We start from the raw sequence: 22,018 nt of genomic DNA on the forward strand, positions 1-22,018 counted from the left end.
GATACAATTTTCTATAGGGTCCACCTGAGGATGCGGGCATCAACCAGAGGGCACTTCAAGAGCTGTTCCGGGAGACATCCACTCGAGGGTGTGACTGGACATACAAAATCACTGTCACTGTCCTAGAAATCTATAATGAGGTCATCAGGTTAGTGGTCAAAGGTCACTGGTTATCTAAAACAAAAAAAAACAAAAAAACATCAAAGTAGAAAGTTGGTTATCTATTCACAGGTAGAAAAATGAACTTTTCTGACATCCTTTGATGTGATACAGTCATAATTATCACTAGATAATAATGGTTTCCTTACCTGTTCAGGATCTGTTTGGTATATATATACTGGATTGGTTTTGTGCCAAGTAAGCAATGTTTATAAATATCATAAAGGAATATAAGACACATATTAAATGTTTTAAATCTGATAATATGTATATGTTGACAGAGACCTGTTGACATCTGGTGATGACAGCTCGGCCAAACTTGATGTGAAGATGAACACAGATGGTCAGCTGTACGTGCCAGGGCTATGTGTCAAGGAGGTGAGGTCTGTTGAGGAGGTTAACAAGGTGAGTACACATCCGACTAACTACTGGGCTCTATCATGTGATACCATCTCAGTATTATGTATTTTGGAATAAGATTAAATTCATTGACTGTAGGGAAAACTTTGACATCTGCATTTGTGTGTTTTGTTTTATTTGGTAATCAGTGGATGGATTTTTGAACCAATTTAGTTACCATTGACTCAAAGACTTTCTGTCAACTCAGTCAAGTTGCTTAGTGACCATTTCATGAGGATTTGGGAACTTCCTGTTAACTCAGGTGACTGGTCCAGGGCTCAACAAACCCGATTGTCCGGGACAGTAAAAATCATTGTCGGACAAGTTTCAGAAAATGAAATAAAACACTTGTCTGACTTGTCTGAAGGTGAATTGTGATGTCGGCACTAAATATTTGTATGCTTGGGTAGAGTAAATGAATGAAAAATATAAAACTCCAAAAACTTGCTGTGATGGGCCAACATGAGAGTCTGTTTTGTTTCTTGCTTGACGCGTATCCCATGGTTGTACAATTCAAGCAACCACAAAGTCATGTCGCTGGACTTTCGAGCAGCAAAAATGCAACTACCAAAAAAAAAAAGCTTTCAAATAAAGTGTTTGAAAGCAAGAAAAACAATTTACTGAAAAAAACAAGAAGGATTGAAGTAGATAGACAACAAAGGGGGTTACTTGCAAATAAATCTGCGATCTATGATATGATTTTTCAGATGTTTATATAGGTTATTTGACAGAAACAATATAACAGATAAAAATATCAAGTAGATCTGAACTTCAATATTTTGATAAAATATGTCACTGTCTAATGATAAATATGTATAAGAATTAATTTAAGGAGTCAAAATTTCCTGGGAAGTATTTTTTGTTGAAAAATCAACTTTTACTTGTGTAAACTGTAGCTAAGTTATTTCTTTATTTCATTTCAAATATACAATGCAGATTTTGAAATATTACAGCAATGAAGTCAAAGGTAGAAATGTTGCAGCAGAAAAAATAATCTATAGATTCTTATAGATAGGACTGATTCCTCTGGATAGATAGCAAAGTCAAAAATGATAAATAATTTTTAATGAAAGTAATGAAGAAGAGGTATATCTCACCATAACAATACAATTCAATTGTATCATTTAAACCTATAATTGATATAGGTTAAATCAAAAATCATTTGACATTTTTAGCCCACCATCATCAGATGGTGGGCTATTCAAATCGCCCTGCGTCCGTGGTCCGTCGTCCGTCCGTCCGTCCGTCCCTCCCTCCGTCCGTCCGTCCGTCCGTCCGTCCGTCCGTCCGTAAACAATTCTTGTTATCGCTAATCCTCAGAAAGTACTGAAGGGATCTTTCTCAAATTTCATATGTAGGTTCCCCTTGGTGCCTAGTTATGCATATTGCATTTTGGGACCGATCGGAAAACAACATGGCCGACAGGCAGCCATCTTGGATTTTGACCATTGAAGTTTGTTATCGCTATTTCTGAGAAAGAGCTGAAGGGATCTTTCTCAAATTTCATATGTTGGTTTCCCTTGGTGCCTAGTTATGCATATTGCATTTTGGGACCGATCGGAAAACAACATGGCCGACAGGCAGCCATCTTGGATTTTGACAATTGAAGTTTGTTATCGCTATTTCTAAGAAAGTACTGAAGGGATCTTTCTCAAATTTGATATGTGGGTTTCCCTTGGTGCCTAGTTATGCATATTGCATTTTGGGACCGATCGGAAAACAACATGGCCGACAGGGATTTTAAAGCACTGAAGGGATCATTCTCAAATTTCATATGTAGGTTCCCCTTGGTGCCTAGTTATGCATATTGCATTTTGGGGCCGATCGGAAAACAACATGTCCGACATGCAGCCATCTTGGATTTTGACAATTGAAGTTTGTTATCGCTATTTCTCAGAAAGGACTGAAGAGATCTTTCTGCAAATATCATATGTAGGTTCCCCTTGGTGCCTAGTTATGCATATTGCATTTTGAGACCAATCAGAAAACAACATGGCCGACAGGCAGCCATCTTGGATTTTGACAATTGAAGTTTGTTATCGCTATTTCTCAAAAAGTAATGAAGGGATCTTCCCCAAATGTAATATGTAGGTCCCCCTTGGTGCCTAGTTATGCATATTGCATTTTGAGACCAATCTGAAAACAACATGGCCGACAGGCAGCCATCTTGGATTTTGACAATTGAAGTTTTTTATCGCTATTTCTCAGAAAGTACTGAAGGGATCTTTCTCAAATTTCATATGTAGGTTCCCCTTGGTGCCTAGTTATGCATATTGCATTTTGAGACCAATCAGAAAACAACATGGCTGACAGGCAGCCATCTTGGATTTTAACAATTGAAGTTTTTTATCGCTATTTCTCAGAAAGTACTGAAGGGATCTTTCTTAAATTCCATATGTAGGTTCCCCTTGGTGCCTAGTTATGCATATTGCATTTTGAGACTAATCGGAAAACAACATGGTCAACAGGCAGCCATCTTGGATTTTGACAATTGAAGTTTGTTATCGCTATTCCTCAGAAAGTACTGAAGGGATCTTCCTCAAATTTCATATGTAGGTTCCCCTTGGTGCCTAGTTATGCATATTGCATTTTGAAACCAATCGGAAAACAACATGGCCGACAGGCAGCCATCTTGGATTTTGACAATTGAAGTTTGTTATCGCTATTTCTCAGAAAGTACTGAAGGGATCTTTCTCAAATTTCATATGTAGGTTCCCCTTGGTGCCTAGTTATGCATATTGCATTTTGAGACCAATCGGAAAACAACATGGCCGACAGGCAGCCATCTTGGATTTTGACAATTGAAGTTTGTTATCGCTATTTCTCAGAAAGTACTGAAGGGATCTTTCTCAAATTTCATATGTAGGTTCCCGTCGGTGCCTAGTTATGCATATTGCATTTTGAGACCAATCGGAAAACAACATGGTCCGACAGGCAGCCATCTTGGATTTTGACAATTGAAGTTTGTTATCGCTATTTCTCAGAAAGTAATGAAGGGATCTTTCTCAAATGTCATATGTAGGTTCCCCTTGGTGCCTAGTTATGCATATTGCATTTTGAGACCAATCTGAAAACAACATGGCCGACAGGCAGCCATCTTGGATTTTGACAATTGAAGTTTGTTATCGCTATTTCTCAGAAAGTACTGAAGGGATCTTTCTCAAATTTCATATGTAGGTTCCCCTTAGTGCCTAGTTATGCATATTGCATTTTGAGACCAATCTGAAAACAACATGGCCGACAGGCAGCCATCTTGAATTTTGACAATTGAAGATTGTTATCGCTATTTCTCATAAAGTACTGAAGGGATCTTTCTCAAATTTCATATGTAGGTTCCCCTTGGTGCCTAGTTATGCATATTGCATTTTGAGACCAATCGGAAAACAACATGGCCGACAGGCAGCCATCTTTGATTTTGACAATTGAAGTTTGTTATCGCTATTTCTCAGAAAGTGATGAAGAGATCTTTCTGAAATTTCATATGCAGGTTTCCCTCGGTGCCTAGTTATGCATATTGCATTTTGAGACCAATCAGAAAACAACATGGTCAACAGGCAGCCATCTTGGATTTTGACAATTGAAGTTTGTTATCGCTATTTCTCAAAAAGTAATGAAGGGATCTTTCCCAAATTTCATATGTAGGTCCCCCTTAGTGCCTAGTTATGCATATTGCATTTTGAGACCAATCTGAAAACAACATGGCCGACAGGCAGCCATCTTGGATTTTGACAATTGAAGATTGTTATCGCTATTTCTCATAAAGTTCTGAAGGGATCTTTCTCAAATTTCATATGTAGGTTCCCCTTGGTGCCTAGTTATGCATATTGCATTTTGAGACCAATCGGAAAACAACATGGCCGCAGGCAGCCATCTTGGATTTTGACAATTGAAGTTTGTTATCGCTATTTCTCAGAAAGTACTGAAGGGATCTTTCTCAAATTTCATATGTAGGTTTCCCTCAGTGCCTAGTTATGCATATTGGGACCAATCCGAAAACAACATGGCCGACAGACAGCCATTATCGCTAAATCTTAAATTTTATATATAGGTTCCCCTTGTTTGAAATGTACTAGCTTTAGAGGGCTGTTTATGAAAATACACAGACACATAAGATTAGTAAGACTTAGAGGAAGGGAAAAGTAGAGAAAAGATCAATCTGACATGGAACCTATAAAGATCTTTCAATGGTGGGCGCCAAGATCCCTCTGGGATCTCTTGTTGTTTGGGTCAAGTAGATAAGACACCCTGTAAGTGACAAGCTAAATTTTAAAGGTTGTTGACCCCTGTCTTCACTCTTTTGACCACTGTCAGAGAATTTGAGATATTTTAATGAGCTCAACCAATGAAAGTGATCTCCCTTTTATCATTGGCTGGGAACTTTCAGCTCAGGCAGCTCATCACTCTGATCTTTGACCTACTTGACTGTCACCAGGGGAGGTTGATTGCTATTTGTTCCCCAAATCAGTCATACATTTTAAATACATTTTGTACCTGTATAATTATGTACCAGAGAATGTCAGCATATAGGTAAATTCCATATTCTCTTTAGAGAACAGCTGTATGCTAGTCATATACCAGGTAAAGCAAAATGTTAATAAGTGAAGGTCATATACCTTGGTATACCATTTGGAGTGTTATGTAGGTTGCATTAACCAGAAGGTACCATTTCATTTCAAACAACAATCCGAATAGCTGATGCAATCCTCACCAAACTGTGTTTTGGGGTGTCAAGTGGCAGCAGGGGCATTTATTTCTAACAGACATTTTCTATTTTGTTTTATTTTATTTTATTTTTCAAGAAGTTTTGTTTGATATCAAAAGTGCACCAAACACAAATATAAGCTCTAAAATTACTCTCTGCAGGTATTCGCAACTGGCCAAAAGAACAGGGCAACAGCAACAACTAATATGAACGAGCATTCATCCCGGTCACATGCACTGCTGTGTGTTACAGTCAGTGGTGTCAACAAAACCACTAATGTTCAGAGTACAGGTAGGCTGGGGAGTTTTACAGGAATGGGGAAAATTAGACTATAATTTACAGGAATGGGGAAAATCAGACTATAATTTACAGGAATGGGGAAAATCAGACTATAATTTACAGGACTGGGGAAAATTAGGCTATAGTTTACAGGAATGGGAAAATTAGACTATAATTTACAGGAATGGGGAAAATCAGACTATAATTTACAGGACTGGGGAAAATTAGGCTATAATTTACAGGAATGGGGAAAATCAGACTATAATTTACAGGACTGGGGAAAATTAGGCTATAATTTACAGGACTGGGGAAAATTAGACTATAATTTACAGGAATGGGGAAAATCAGACTATAGTTTACAGGAATGGGGAAAATTAGGCTATAGTTTACAGGACTGGGGAAAATTAGACTATAATTTACAGGAATGGGGAAAATTATACTATAATTTACAGGAATGGGGAAAATCAGACTATAATTTACAGGAATGGGGAAAATCAGACTATAATTTACAGGACTGGGGAAAATTAGACTATAATTTACAGGAATGGGGAAAATTAGACTATAATTTACAGGAATGGGGAAAATCAGACTATAATTTACAGGAATGGGGAAAATCAGACTTCAATTTACAGGAATGGGGAAAATTAGACTATAATTTACAGGAATGGGGAAAATTAGACTATAATTTACAGGAATGGGGAAAATTAGGCTATAATTTACAGGAATGGGGAAAATCAGACTATAATTTACAGGAATGGGGAAAATTAGGCTATAGTTTACAGGAATGGGGAAAATTAGACTATAGTTTACAGGAATGGGGAAAATTAGGCTATAGTTTACAGGACTGGGGAAATATTGGTTATAACTTACTTGTTTCATCAATATTATTTGAAAGAAAAACTATTGCAAAACTGTTGAATCTTTTATCATTAATATCTCTGTAAAAATAATGTCTTTGCTACTACACATATAATGGTATTTATTTGAGCTTACTGTAACAAAATAACTTTTTTTACAGCACTTTCATTTAAATATTGGCAGTTTTCTCAAAGAACTTTACATGTATTTGTAGGAAAGCTAAACCTTGTGGACCTGGCAGGGTCGGAACGAGTGAGTAAGTCTGGTGCTGATGGGACACGACTGAAGGAGGCACAGAGTATCAACAAATCTCTGTCCTCATTGGGTGATGTCATACATGCTCTGAGAAGTAAACAAAGCCATGTGCCATACCGCAACTCCAGGCTCACCTACCTACTTCAGGACTCGCTAGGTAATTACAAACTGTTACTTACCATTCCGAGGAATATCTTAACATTACACCTAACATGGCCGATATCATTTATACCACTTAGAGGAATATTTGTGTCTCCACTACCAACCCTACCTCTACTAGTACATAGTTCACTTTGGATAGGAAAATTCACTTCTGAAGGTCAAAATAGTGTGTAAAACTATTATATAATTATTGTTTTGATTCTAAAATTATTATCACCTAACAAAACACTGAGACTATATCCCAAATAGTAAGTTGTTTGGCATGTTTGGAAAAGAAAGAATATGGACATTTTCTGTACAAAGAAGATAGTTCACTTAACTTCACTATGACGAAGAAAGCACCATTTCATCTACCATAAATTGTAATGTAATATTAGCAAGCCAGAGAGATAGTTTAGGTTAAATTTATTAAGTTTGCTACACAAGAGAAATGTATAAGCTCATAGAAAGATCAGGGGAACTGTAAATGATATCAACCTTTATCCTGTTCAGGTGGAGACAGCAAGACACTTATGATCGTCCAGGTGGCACCAGTGGAGAAAAATCTAAGTGAGACTGTATGTAGTCTCAACTTTGCCCAGCGTGTCCGAACCGTCGAACTTGGCCAAGCAAGTCGTCGTGTGGAAAATGGTGATACTGAGGTAATTAGCTCCCTTTGTTTGTGGATGGGACTTCTGAGCATGTCTTCAATGAAGGGCTTGATTTCACTCTTTTACTTTTATTTAATTTTGCTGTTTTGTTCTGTTTTGTCTCGGAAACTGAAGTTTTCTTAGCTTTCACATTATTTCTTGTTTCAGTAGTACACAATTTTTAGATTGCTGTCTTTATTTTTAAAAGATATCAAGTCTTTGTAACAAGTACTACTGGACTTAAACAGTACCGGAGATTGAGCAATTTTACTAATAAACATAGGTTTTTCCAATTTTGTATTTGCTGTCATGATAAAAGGCCCTTTCCAAATCACTTAAAAGTTTAATAGAATCATCTATTTCTAAAATCTTAAATTTTTAGTACATATAATGATTTTTTATAGTGTTGTATTAAAGTAGACTATAGAACTGTGTAGATGGTTTTGGATAATATGTGCATGCTGGTGTAACATTGACATGCAAATGGTACCACACACCATCAATTAATTTTGTTGTAAATAAAATTGAAGAAAAAAATATGCATTTGTTAAAGACAGGTCCTATTTTCCAGTGGTTTTATGTACAAAATTATTAGAATTTTTATCAGAAATGAGAAAAAAAGTTGTTTGATAGATGTATAGTGTTATGTTTAGACTTTGTCCATATTAAATTTACAGAATACTATATAAACAAACATACATATTATTTAAAGAATATTTAAATGCACTATATTGAAAGGGTTACAGTGTGTAAAAGTAAAGCTGAAGTGTTGAATGTCCATTTTTGAAGTAACCACTCTATTTATTACTCCATAAAATCAGTCGTTTTTCCCCCTTGAGTGTACGTGGGCAAGATTAGCATGTTACTTGTGTTGACAGTGGTGTCCACTTCAGTGTTTACATCTTGTATTTAAAGCTCGGTCTCTTAAATGTTATACACCAACTAAATAGGTATATAAAATTATGTAGTTAGACTATACTGTATAGATTGTGAAGCTCAAATCATAATGAACACAGACACTCCTTTTCAGAATTTTCTCTGGGTTTTCAGAGCTTTGAGAGATAATGTTGGGATGGTACTGAATTATCACTGTTGTTTACGTCTATTTCATTTAGAGTTATGTCCCTTCTATGATATCCTTCGATTGTATTTTTTTTCAGTAATGATATTGTACCACTATGCATGGTACAAGTTGGCTGTGACTATCTACCTTACTATAGATCCTATCTGTAGTGCTTTTTCATCATTCTTTTCACAATTCTGTCTGTGTTGCAATTTTGGCTGCTAGCACTGATCATGATCCTTAGATAAAGGCACATACCTATGAACATTAGAATATATTGGTGGTACATATATGATTTATAATTAAGCATTGATGTCATTTTTTTTAGTTTCATCGGGGTATGAAACAAATTTTGTTTGCAAACTGTATGAATCCGCGTAGCGGATTCTTACAGAAGTTTGCAAACAAAATTTGTTTCATACCCCGATGAAACTAAAAAATAATTGACATCAACACTTATAATTAATTTTTGAAAATGATTTTCTAATTTAAAACATGTTTTATGTACAATTTTACTGTTTTTAAATGGGATTCTTTTTCTCAAATCAATACACAACGTCAATTGTCATATTGTGACGTCACATTTTTCGCGCCATTCTCGAAATTTCTTTCATAGAAGAATGAAAAGAATTTTTCGACCAATCACATTTGAGTATTTACCATGAAAACAAAGAACAATTAATTATATGCCCATGAACATTAGAATATATTAGTGGTATATGATTTATATATACTCATGAATATTAGAATATGTAAGTGGTATATGATTTATATATACGTACTCATGAACATTAGAATATATTGGTGGTATATGATTTAACAGTATATATATCTGTACCCATAAACCTTTAGAATATATTGGTGTATATGATTTATATATACCCATAAACCTTTAGGGTATATTAGTGGTATATGATTTATATATACTCATGAACCTTAGAATATATTAGTGGTATATGATTTATATATACTCATGAGCCTTAGAGTGTATTAGTGATATATGATTTATAAATACCCATGAACCTTAGTATGTATTGATGAATAAGACTCTGTTTTCTTTTAATAAAACAACAATGACTGTTGATAGAACATATTATTTACAAAGCCCAGGCCTGAACCTTAGAATGCATTGATGGTACATACTAGTGAACAATAGAATACATGTACGAAATGTACATGTATATGGATATAGTTTATGATTTACCTTTAAACTTATCTATGAACCTTAGAAAATAGTTATTGAACATGTTTTACCTTTAAATTTATCACTGAACCTTAGGAAATAGCATGATTATAGTGATGCTTCATGCTTTATACCTACCATTGGACATCAGAATATTAATACAATATGTATATATTATGCTTTAGGTAAAAGAATATTTTATTTCATGCAGATTAATACATAAAAAAAGTCTATATTATTGTAGAAATATAATCATGGGGGAGATTATGATGTGGATCTGGGACTTACAAACTTACATATGTATGTTATAGTCAGGTAAAGACCTTTGGATAAAACCAGAGATCTGATGTGTGTACCTATACACAGATGTGTTCATTTCGATTTCCTACTACTTCATTCATGTCATTTATTTTCAGGGAACAAAAAAACCTTTGAAATCATGATTATGTGAGAGACCTGATGAGAGAGTAAGAACTGTTATGCTGGCTGTTTTCCTTTGTGCCATTTGATATTGTACTCATGTTGTGGTGCTGTTTGTATTTTGGTGTCACAAGTGGCGCTGTAGTATTGTTTTAACATTATGTCACTTCCTGCATGCACATGCTTGTTTAGCTAGCTACACAGATAAAGGAAGGAATCGCCCTCATCCCGGTAATCAAATTATTTCAGAAAAAAATAGAAAATGAATTACCAGAATATTTTATCATTTCTCAAGCAATTCTTTAAATTAAAATGAATTCAATACCAGATTAAGCATATTACAGTGAGAGAAGAAAAACTCATAAATTTCCCCAGATTATCTGATTTGGTTATTATTTAATGCATGCCTTCCTTTGTCTGACCTGATTTATATTCATTTTATTTTATATTTTATTTTTAGTATGATATTTTAAACATTGATTCATATTTAAAGTTCAACTAGCATTTGGCCTGTTGAAATGAGCATGCAGTAGAAGATTTGGTAGCTTTTATTTCAGAGTTACTTCGCCTGGGCTGGAGGTTTCCATGTTATAACTTTTTCTGTGATATGAATTGTCTTGCCCTGTCAAACATTTCGAGTGTTGATACAGAGTTACTTCCCCTAGGGGTTTCCATGTTGTAATGTTGTAATGTTTTCTGCTATGAATTGTCTCGCCCCATTTAACATTACTAGTATTGATATAGAGTAACCTCCCCTGGAAGTTTCCATGTTGTAATGTTTTCTGTTATGAATTGTCTCGCCCCATTTAACATTACTAGTATTGATATAGAGTAACCTCCCCTGGAAGTTTCCATGTTGTAATGTTTTCTGTTATGAATTGTCTCGCCCCATTTAACATTACTAGTATTGATATAGAGTAAACTCCCCTGGAAGTTTCCATGTTGTAATGTTTTCTGTTATGAATTGTCTCGCCCCATTTAACATTACTAGTGATGATATAGAGTAACCTCCCCCTGTTTTTCGTGTTAAAATTGTCACGCCCCGTTTCACATTACTTCTGTTGACAAAGTTTCTTTCTTCTAAGCAGATCTGTTCTTTCAGTAGCTAAATATCATGATCACATCTATTTGATATCTGTTTATTTAGAATTATAACTCATTATTGAAAAGCATCATGTTCCTTATAACCACGTCCCATTATCTGTTGAGTTTGATCTCTCTCACTGTGCCATGTCCAACGCTAACCAAGCCACTGCATACCTTTTAATATCCTAACAAGGGGTCTAGAGATCAGTTTATCCACCAGTAATTACCCTGAGGAGACGTCACCCTTTTATTGATAACAATGCAATTTTGCAAGCATGAAGTTGAGCTCTATAATGTACCAGATGGATGTTTGAATCCTTATGTTCAAAGAAACATCATTCATTTTGACTGCCTTTCATGTTGAAACAATGGCAGATTTTCTGTTGTGATTATTTCTGTTGCGTCAACTTGAAATCATTCAATAAATCTGGTAATATTTGTTATTGGTTTATTACAACATGGTGGTTTGTAGGTTTATCTGTACATTAAAGTTTATCTGCCAATCATCTGTTGTCTATAATAATAATGAGGGATAATGAGTGCTACACAAAGGTTTCTCAGACTTTAGGTATACAAGTACTAGTCCTAAATGGGCGTGTAGAGCATGTTAGTTAGACTATAAAGACCAACGATTACTACAGTAACAGTAATGAATATAGTTAACTTATCCTGGCAAAGTTACAGAAATGTGGCCTCCAGTCCTGAATGTTTTGCTTCTTTTTTGTGATTTTTTTGTGATCTTTTATTCCAAGTCGAATATTTTTATTTGAAAGTAGAGCGACTTATCATCAGTTGATTAAGTCAAAACCGAAATAGAAATTTTGGTATAACAACTGACAGTCTCAGGGAAGCAATTTCTAGTTGTAAAATAGAATTTAATGATTAATTGATTAAATTAATGTCATTAAAAAATATATACCGTAAAAACCTGTGTACCCGTATACAGTGGAACTTCGTTAACTCGAACTCGGAAAACTCGAATACCCCGCTAAACTCAAAGTCCCTCGTCAGTCCCGGCCGAATTATCTCATTATCTTAGTAAAGAAAACTCGGAAAACTCGAACTCGGAAAACTCGAAAAACTTGGATAATACGAAGTGAAAATTTGGTCCCAACAATAAAAATCCTATTTGAAATGATCGAATAACTCGAAGTATAATTTCGTGTCCAACAACGATCGGTGGTAAACGCCGACATTTTTTAACAGCTCAATTCCGTTTGTAATACTGAATATATCGGCACTACAAACCTACATGATCGATATTATAAGTGTTGCATAAATTCATTAAAGAAATTGTCGGTGGAATCTTATAAAAACAACTCTTGGTGATAAAAAATACTGCTTTACTTACATCAGGTAATTTCCTAAGGCGGTCACCGATATTATTATACCTCACTTTTGTTAGAATTCTCTTCATTGGACGAAAACATATCACCTAACATTTTATGAATTGAATATCCCCCGACAAATGCCGTCGCCGGGGTATAACCCGTCGAATAACCATGTAACCATGGCAGCAGAGTATTATACCCCGGTGTATAACCCCTCCGCCCGATGAATAACCCTTCGTCATCGAACGCGCCTGCATCGGAAGTCGGGCAGTGGAACTCTTTTCCGTTTGTTGTCGTCTGGTTCCAAAAACACTAACAACAACACAGACTTTTGAAATGGCAGTGTCATCACGATTTGGCCGATCAACAGAAGTAGAAATAACAGTGATATTGGACAGCAAGGATGCTTTAAACACCAAAAAGGCCACAAAATATGCTCTTTTTCGGTATAATAAAACTATTATGACCCTCTGTGTTGGGATATATCCAGAATTATGTCCCTGGGAAGGGTTATTTTCCGGAGGGCGTATATCCAGAATTATGTCCCTGGGAAGAGTTATTTCCAGGGACATAATTCTGGATATATCCCTCCACAGAGGGCCATAATTGTATATTAGTACATGCAATAGTCAACAACTCATCTACTCGCTCGCTCAAGCGGAACTAATCTCTGACACACCGGTAGATCTACTCTGCTGATGTTTTTACAGGTGTAGAAATGAAACAGTCACCGGTGCCTACTAAATCTTTAAACTACTGAAACAATAGTGTAATTACTGCCGAGGTGTTCAGAGTACGACTGTAACGGTCAGCGCTGTCTATTAATCGGATAACATGCCAACTCAGTAACAGTAACATTGTATACGCACATGCGCAGCCCAACTTCCGGTGCTAATACACATGGAAATTGCGTGGTTATCAATAAAACGTCAGTAGGCCTATCAAACAGCATTTTATATGTCCAATATAAGGTAATGGTTCTGTTACGTTTTACATACGATCTGTGTTAAACTTAAACGGTTATTTGTTTTGACATGAATAAATTGTTATTCTGTCGAATTCCGTTTTAACGTTATTCCTTTTGCAAACATGACTTGCACATCAGATCGTTATTGAAGTGACTAAGTGAAAGAAATTTTATCGTGACTGTATATCGGCAAAACTGCACCAAACTACAAGTGACAGAACAAAACATTACATATATATTTACATGTATTGACCAGTCTTCACACTAAACTGATGAGCGACAGAGCGGAGTTATAATGATTATATAATGTTGACAAACATTGACCAAACTTTTCACCAAAATGATAACTCGCTTAATTCGAACACTTGGATAACTCGAAGTTTTTCCGTGGTCCCGTCGACTTCGAGTTAATGAAGTTCCACTGTATATGTATACAGATTTCAGTACATAATCATAGTTGTTTCTACAAAAAAATCTTGAAAAAGCTTAAAAAAACTGTATGCTAAAGATTGACTCACTCCACATTTGTCTCAGTCTAAGGATGTGAGAGCTGTGGTATCTCATCAGTATTGACTCGCCCCACATTTGTCTCAGTCTAAGTTGGTTAGAGCTGTGGTATCTCATCAGTATTGACTCGCCCCACATTTGTCTCAGTCTAAGTTGGTGAGAGCTGTGGTATCTCATCAGTATTGACTCGCCCCACATTTGTCTCAGTCTAAGTATGTGAGAGCTGTGGTATCTCATCAGTATTGACTCGCCCCACATTTGTCTCAGTCTAAGTTGGTGAGAGCTGTGGTATCTCATCAGTATTGACTCGCCCCACATTTGTCTCAGTCTAAGTATGTGAGAGCTGTGGTATCTCATCAGTATTGACTCGCCCCACATTTGTCTCAGTCTAAGTTGGTGAGAGCTGTGGTATCTCATCAGTATTGACTCGCCCCACATTTGTCTCAGTCTAAGTTGGTGAGAGCTGTGGTATCTCATCAGTATTGACTTGCCCCACATTTGTCTCAGTCTAAGTATGTGAGAGCTGTGGTATCTCATCAGTATTGACTCGCCCCACATTTGTCTCAGTCTAAGTATGTGAGAGCTGTGGTATCTCATCAGTATTGACTCGCCCCACATTTGTCTCAGTCTAAGGACGTGAGAGCTGTGGTATCTCATCAGTATTGACTCGCCCCACATTTGTCTCAGTCTAAGGATGTGAGAGCTGTGGTATCTCATCAGTATTGACTCGCCCCACATTTGTCTCAGTCTAAGGACGTGAGAGCTGTGGTATCTCATCAGTATTGACTCGCCCCACATTTGTCTCAGTCTAAGGATGTGAGAGCTGTGGTATCTCATCAGTATTGACTCGCCCCACATTTGTCTCAGTCTAAGGACGTGAGAGCTGTGGTATCTCATCAGTATTGACTCGCCCCACATTTGTCTCAGTCTAAGGACGTGAGAGCTGTGGTATCTCATCAGTATTGACTCGCCCCACATTTGTCTCAGTCTAAGTTTGTGAGAGCTGTGGTATCTCATCAGTATTGACTCGCCCCACATTTGTCTCAGTCTAAGGACGTGAGAGCTGTGGTATCTCATCAGTATTGACTCGCCCCACATTTGTCTCAGTCTAAGTTTGTGAGATCTGTGGTATCTCATCAGTATTGACTCGCCCCACATTTGTCTCAGTCTAAGGACGTGAGAACTGTGGTATCTCATCAGTATGACTCGCCCCACATTTGTCTCAGTCTAAGGACGTGAGAGCTGTGGTATCTCATCAGTATTGACTCGCCCCACATTTGTCTCAGTCTAAGGACGTGAGAGCTGTTGTATCTCATCAGTATTGACTCGCCCCACATTTGTCTCAGTCTCAGTTTGTGAGAGCTGTGGTATCTCATCAGTATGACTCGCCCCACATTTGTCTCAGTCTAAGTTTGTGAGAGCTGTGGTATCTCATCAGTATTGACTCGCCCCACATTTGTCTCAGTCTAAGTATGTGAGAGCTGTGGTATCTCATCAGTATGACTCGCCCCACATTTGTCTCAGTCTAAGTTTGTGAGAGCTGTGGTATCTCATCAGTATTGACTCGCCCCACATTTGTCTCAGTCTAAGTTTGTGAGAGCTGTGGTATCTCATCAGTATTGACTCGCCCCACATTTGTCTCAGTCTAAGGACGTGAGAGCTGTGTTATCTCATCAGTATTGACTCGCCCCACATTTGTCTCAGTCTAAGTTTGTGAGAGCTGTGGTATCTCATCAGTATTGACTCGCCCCACATTTGTCTCAGTCTAAGTATGTGAGAGCTGTGGTATCTCATCAGTATGACTCGCCCCACATTTGTCTCAGTCTAAGTTTGTGAGAGCTGTGGTATCTCATCAGTATTGACTCGCCCCACATTTGTCTCAGTCTAAGTTTGTGAGAGCTGTGGTATCTCATCAGTATTGACTCGCCCCACATTTGTCTCAGTCTAAGGACGTGAGAGCTGTGTTATCTCATCAGTATTGACTCACCCCACATTTGTCTCAGTCTAAGGACGTGAGAACTGTGGTATCTCATCAGTATTGACTCACCCCACATTTGTCTCAGTCTAAGGACATGAGAACTGTGGTATCTCATCAGTATTGACTCACTTCACATTTGTCTAAGTCTAAGTTTGTGAGAGCTGTGGTATCTCATCAGTATTGACTCGCCCCACATTTGTCTCAGTCTGGATGTGAGAGCTGTGGTATCTCATCAGTATTGACTCGCCCCACATTTGTCTCAGTCTAAGGGCGTGAGAGCTGTGGTATCTCATCAGTATGACTCGCCCCACATTTGTCTCAGTCTAAGGACGTGAGAACTGTGGTATCTCATCAGTATTGACTCACCCCACATTTGTCTCAGTCTAAGGACGTGAGAACTGTGGTATCTCATCAGTATTGACTCACCCCACATTTGTCTCAGTCTAAGGACGTGAGAACTGTGGTATCTCATCAATATTGACTCGCCCCACATTTGTCTCAGTCTAAGGATATGAGAGCTGTGGTATCTCATCAGTATTGACTCACCCCACATTTGTCTCAGTCTCAGTTTGTGTTAATGAGGAATTAAGATGTAGCACATTATATTTACAGTTATAATACCGAGTCACAAGCTTGATAGTATTCATTAATTCTGGTAGAACATCATTTATATATACAAACACATCTTCGTTTTGTTATGAAGTTGAGTGTGTCAAGTTTGTCCATGTTGATTGGCGCTAATATATTACTCATAGATTTTATGTTAGCTGTTTTCAATATCTTGTTAGCCTTATTGTAACTGCAAATTGATCTATTTATTTTGTATTCATGTGTTTGTATATAAATAGATTAGATAAAAAAAAATCAATTTAAAATAAAATGACAATAAGTGCTGAATTGAGAAAGCCAGGTGGTAGAGAACGTTCAGCACCAGGGAAAATGTTATAATATCAAAGCGAGATACTATAATATCCAATATTATGATAAGTGCTATCCACTGTACTTACTTGCTTACATCTTTATAGTGGTAAAATTCACATAGCTATAAAATATAGATGTAGTTAACTCAGGGCTCGCTGTACATGTTTCCGTATTTAAGTCAAGGGAGATAATCAGATGTAGTTAACTCAGGGCTCACTGTACATGTTTCTGTATTTAAGTCAAGGGAGATAATCAGATGTAGTTAACTCAGGGCTCACTGTACATGTTTCCGTATTAAGTCAAGGGAGATAATCAGATGTAGTTAACTCAGGGCTCACTGTACATGTTTCCGTATTTAAGTCAAGGGAGATAATCAGATGTAGTTAACTCAGGGCTCACTGTACATGTTTCCGTATTAAGTCAAGGGAGATAATCAGATGTAGTTAACTCAGGGCTCACTGTACATGTTTCCGTATTAAGTCAAGGGAGATAATCAGATGTAGTTAACTCAGGGCTCACTGTACGTACATGTTTCCGTATTAAGTCAAGGGAGATAATCAGATGTAGTTAACTCAGGGCTCACTGTACATGTTTCCGTATTTAAGTCAAGGGAGATAATCAGATGTAGTTAACTCAGGGCTCACTGTACATGTTTCCGTATTTAAGTCAAGGGAGATAATCAGATGTAGTTACTTAGTAATTCCTTTGTGATGGTAAGATTAACTGTCTATATAAATCTTACATGTGTAGTCATCCATGTGTATCAATGTATTATGTTGTGAAAGCTGTATTTTATTGTTGTAGTACATGTATACTAAATATGTGTGGTGTAATTCAAATTTGTTTTTATTTATCAAGGCAATCATTATACTTGTTGTTACTGCTTCCTGTTACTAAAAAAAACTAATCATGATCTTGATGGTATTTTGAAAACTAAACCTTTACTACACAACATATAATTAAACTTATGTTTACTATTAAATACAAAGTAGACTTTACAGAACAATAGATATAATTTTCCTTTGAAATGTAAATGTACTAATGTCTTATTTATTTGTTTGTAGGGAGACTACGCAAGCAGTCCCATGGCAAAGCCCTCGACTCCCTCCAGGAGTGGAGGCACTCCATCACGTTCTGCCCACTTAACACCGTCCCGCACTGGGATGGCGACCCCGCCCAGATCTGGCATCAACCCTCTCACTCGCTCCACTCCTCTAGGATCTGCCTCTCGGACTAATAAGATGTCAAAGGTTACAAGCAAACTCAACTTATAGCGAACAAAATTAGAAGTAGAGGCGCTTCTGGTTAACTACTTCATCAGTCCGTTTTAAAACTCCTTGTACGATACAAATAGGGAGTGCTTGCAGCTATATAAAAAAAATTCTCACTCGGATTTGGAAACAAAGTCGAATATCAGACATTTTTTATGCGTGTTTGTCTGCTTAGGAATCTTCTCCCTCGTGTTGAGACTTCCCGCGTCTCATCTCCAAGGGGATGAAAGATTTTCATACACTTAAACACAGGTGGGAGAAATAATGATCTTATCAAAGAGACGGTATGGTGTTTACCATGTGATATGGCGGTATTGTGGACATCCTGTGATAACCTTTACTCATGTGATTTGTATGTCCATAGTGAAACTACTGCTGTTGTAGAGTTTGGTAGGTTTTTATGTATACGGGTCTAAATGTCTCTTAACTTCATACATGTGATTCTTGTGGTGCCGCTCTCCCCTGGGGTAGTCCTACTACTCAGTGGATACTGTAACAATGTTTTCCAGGAAAATTAAAATCCACAAACTTTCAGGTTAGATTTTAATATTCATATACCATTGCTAGTAAAATTGTCCACTTATTGAAACACCATCACACTAACATTTTGCTCTCTAATTTCAATTATTCTATGGGGAAGGGGAGGGGGATAGCAGAACCCTCACCCCTATGTAAGGGTCAAAGTTCACATTTGTCCACTTTTGAAATAAGCATGTTTAAATGTATACATTCAAGCTGTTGACCAACATGTTAGTTAAAAGGAATGAAACATGATACATTCTGCTAATTACATTCTCACCTTGGCTAACTTGAATGGTTAGTGAATCTAACACTTAATAATTACCATTGATAACACAAAGGAGAATAATAATGATTATGTAAATTAGGGTTAACATATAAATGTATATTGCATTGTGGGATATGGGTTTACAGTAAAACTGATCAATTCCAATTTATAGATCATTCCTGTACCAGAACTTGACCCAATAACCTTCAAAAAGTTATTTGGTATCAAAGTATTCACCAGATTCACAATACATCTTCAATGTAAAATCTCATTGAAATTTACTAAGATATTGTTAGCACCATTAAGCAAAGGTGATACAGAACTCTATTGGCCACTTATTATGTTTGTTCTGCTCAGAGAAGTTATACAGCACCAGATAATAGGATATACGTTAGGAAATTCTGCTGAATATCCATGGAAACCATTTCAGTAGGAGAGTGGCATCAATTCTCGATCTTAGATCTTTAGTCCTATGGCTATTGAAAAGATTCTTCTCTGTTATTTTTCATTTCTTTTCTATTCTTTCTTTTTTGTATGTGTAAGTGTTTTAAGATAACCATGGATAACAAATGAATGTTTACTTCCTTTTTTTGGGTTCAAAGTGAATACATTGTATTTAGAGACTTTCATTTTCGATATCGTATGACTTTGTCAGTTTTTGGTATCAATATTGTTCCACGTAACATCTATTACACTTATTTACTATTTTATTCGCCATAACTATCATCATGCAATGATTATGATTAAAACATATATCTATCGTAAAGCTTTTGAAGCTTGAAAAAAAACGAGTTATTACTTTAATTGGGAGTTTGTAGAGGAACTTCTATGCAAGATCTCATAGATTTACTGAGTTTTTGTGTTCAAATTTGTTCATACATGTACTGTACATTGAGTTAAGGGAGTTTGTCTTTCTTGTGACATTGCATGTCAGGTAATCCAGTAAGATATAGTCTCATCGCTGATCAAAATAGTCACAAAAATAAGCAAACATCAAAACACTTGTAAATTTCAGGTTGTTTCTGAATTATATTCTGAAATTTACATTAAATTAATGGTCCAGAAAGTGAAAGTAAGACGAGGTTGCTGAAACCAGAAAGTGAAAGTAGGTTACTGGGTCACAAAGTGACAGTAAGTTACTGGGTTACTGAGTCACAAAGTGACAGTAGTTACTGGGTCACTGGGTCACAAAGTGACAGTAGGTTACTGGGTCACAAAGTGAAAGTAGGTCACTGGGTCACAAAGTGTAACATATGATTTTAAGATATGTACAGTATCCTATTTGTCTCGAGTCTCAATTTTAGAAAGGATTATGTTTTTGATTTGTAAAATGGGCAACAACGTATCTGATATCTCATTGTATTGTCTTGCCTTTACTGCTGTACCTTATATGCCCAATGTGTCAAATATATGCTCAGTATATAGCCTGTTATATTGTGATCCGATTGTTTTAAAAATATCATCATTAAGCCTCCTTCATGCTCTGAATGTATTTTTCTTACTCCGTAGACCCATACTCTCTGATGATATTTGCTCTATTGCTCAGAAAACATCATTGGCTTAAAATGTATACAAGATAATATTATATTCCTAGCAAACTGTCAATTTGACAAATGTTTATAATAGAAGAATTGCACATTTGATATGTATCCTCAAGCTATGTAGAACAGACATCTTGTGGTGTTAAGTGTTGTACTTCTTGGAAGATGTGTGTAATGTGTTCAGAATCATTTACACATAAAACATTTCAGTGTATTTTAGATAGATCATTTTGTATTTATACAGACTGAGAATCGAAGGGTTTATTATTGATTTTTGTGAATGATGTATAATAGAATGTGAGAGGATGGTCTCGTCTATTTTTGGAAGATTTGATGAGAGAGTTTTATATATAAAAAATCTGTAGATTTTGCAATGAGAAAGGAAACGTGAGAGGTATACATATGAGTAACTGATTGAGTATGCCATAACCAAGACGGACAGCATTTGTTCATCTTATCCTACAATACATTTGGTGCTATCATAGAAGAATGATCATTTCATTTGTTTTCATTGTGAATACACAAGCTGTAATTATCAGTTGGGAGATTTCCATGTCTTTATCTCACTATCAGATGGTGGGCTATTTAAATCACTCTTCGTCCGTGGTCCATCATCCAGCCATCCATCCATAACAATCTTTATCATTGCTATTTCTTGAAAAGTACCAGAAGGATTTTCTCCGCTTTTATATGTAGATTCCCCTTGGTCCCTAGCTGTGCCATTCTGTTCTAGAAAACAAAATCATCGCAAGGTGGCCATCTTTGATTTTGACAGTTAAAGTTTGTTATCACTATTTCTTAGCAGTACTGGAAGGATATTTCTCAAACTTAATAAGTATGTTTCCCATGGTCACTACCCACTTGATTGGTAAGTTCTCCTTATAAAGAGGTAAGAAGGGGAAAGTAGAGAAAAGATCAGTCTTACATAGAAACAAACAAAAATCATTTAGTGGTAGAAGCCGAGATCCCAGGGTTTTTTGTCACATTTTGTAGTTCTTTTACCAATTTATCTAGTTAAACAAATAAACTAAATGTACAAATACATAGTTTACTGCTATAGGTTGGAAAGCCAAAGCCCTGGTCCAGATTGTACTGTCATGTAACACTTGGGGTCTAGTCTGATTTGGTTGGTTTAAATTTCTGTTAAAGGACTAGAATCATTAGGTATGTTGATTACGATTGCCTATCTCTATTGCTGATGAAAAATACCTTGATGTTTACCAAAGAAAGTGGTTTCTGGGTTGGTTTGTTTTACTGTGTTCTGATGCTAGTATGCAATCTCCCGATATTATGTTAAATACAGATTTTACTTAAAGTTTTATGTCTTTTGTTTTGTTTTAAATTTAATGAATGAATGTCACTTATGGAAACCAACATACTGTAGTTTTACAAGAAATGTCTATATAGTTTGAGACATTCTGATAAAACATTAATAAGTTTCATGACTTTTAGACATACAGTACTATAATTTTAATATTAAAAAAAAGTAGTTTTTTGGACATTAAAAAAATAAAATTATT

The 22,018-nt window shown here is 36.3% G+C and overlaps 1 protein-coding gene across 4 annotated transcripts in view; it reads left to right on the top strand.

Annotated features, from left to right (window-relative positions):
- The window catches only part of LOC117337141 (kinesin-like protein KIFC3), a 76,497-nt gene extending 54,684 nt beyond the window's left edge, over positions 1 to 21,813 (top strand). For 3 of the 4 annotated variants that reach the window (XM_033897967.1, XM_033897968.1, XM_033897969.1), the window contains 6 exons: positions 18 to 148; positions 441 to 564; positions 5,422 to 5,551; positions 6,612 to 6,809; positions 7,307 to 7,455; positions 17,964 to 21,813. In XM_033897967.1, coding sequence (XP_033753858.1) covers positions 18 to 148; positions 441 to 564; positions 5,422 to 5,551; positions 6,612 to 6,809; positions 7,307 to 7,455; positions 17,964 to 18,173 — 942 coding nt within the window. In that variant the 3' untranslated portion in view covers positions 18,174 to 21,813. Of the gene's footprint in view, positions 1 to 17; positions 149 to 440; positions 565 to 5,421; positions 5,552 to 6,611; positions 6,810 to 7,306; positions 7,456 to 10,105; positions 10,157 to 17,963 lie in introns of all 4 variants that reach the window. The other variant, XM_033897970.1, reaches the window with a different exon arrangement.
- The last annotated feature ends 205 nt before the right edge of the window (positions 21,814 to 22,018 follow it).

This window comes from Pecten maximus, chromosome 11 (assembly GCF_902652985.1).
Source record: "Pecten maximus chromosome 11, xPecMax1.1, whole genome shotgun sequence".
NCBI classification, from domain to species: domain Eukaryota; kingdom Metazoa; phylum Mollusca; class Bivalvia; order Pectinida; family Pectinidae; genus Pecten; species Pecten maximus.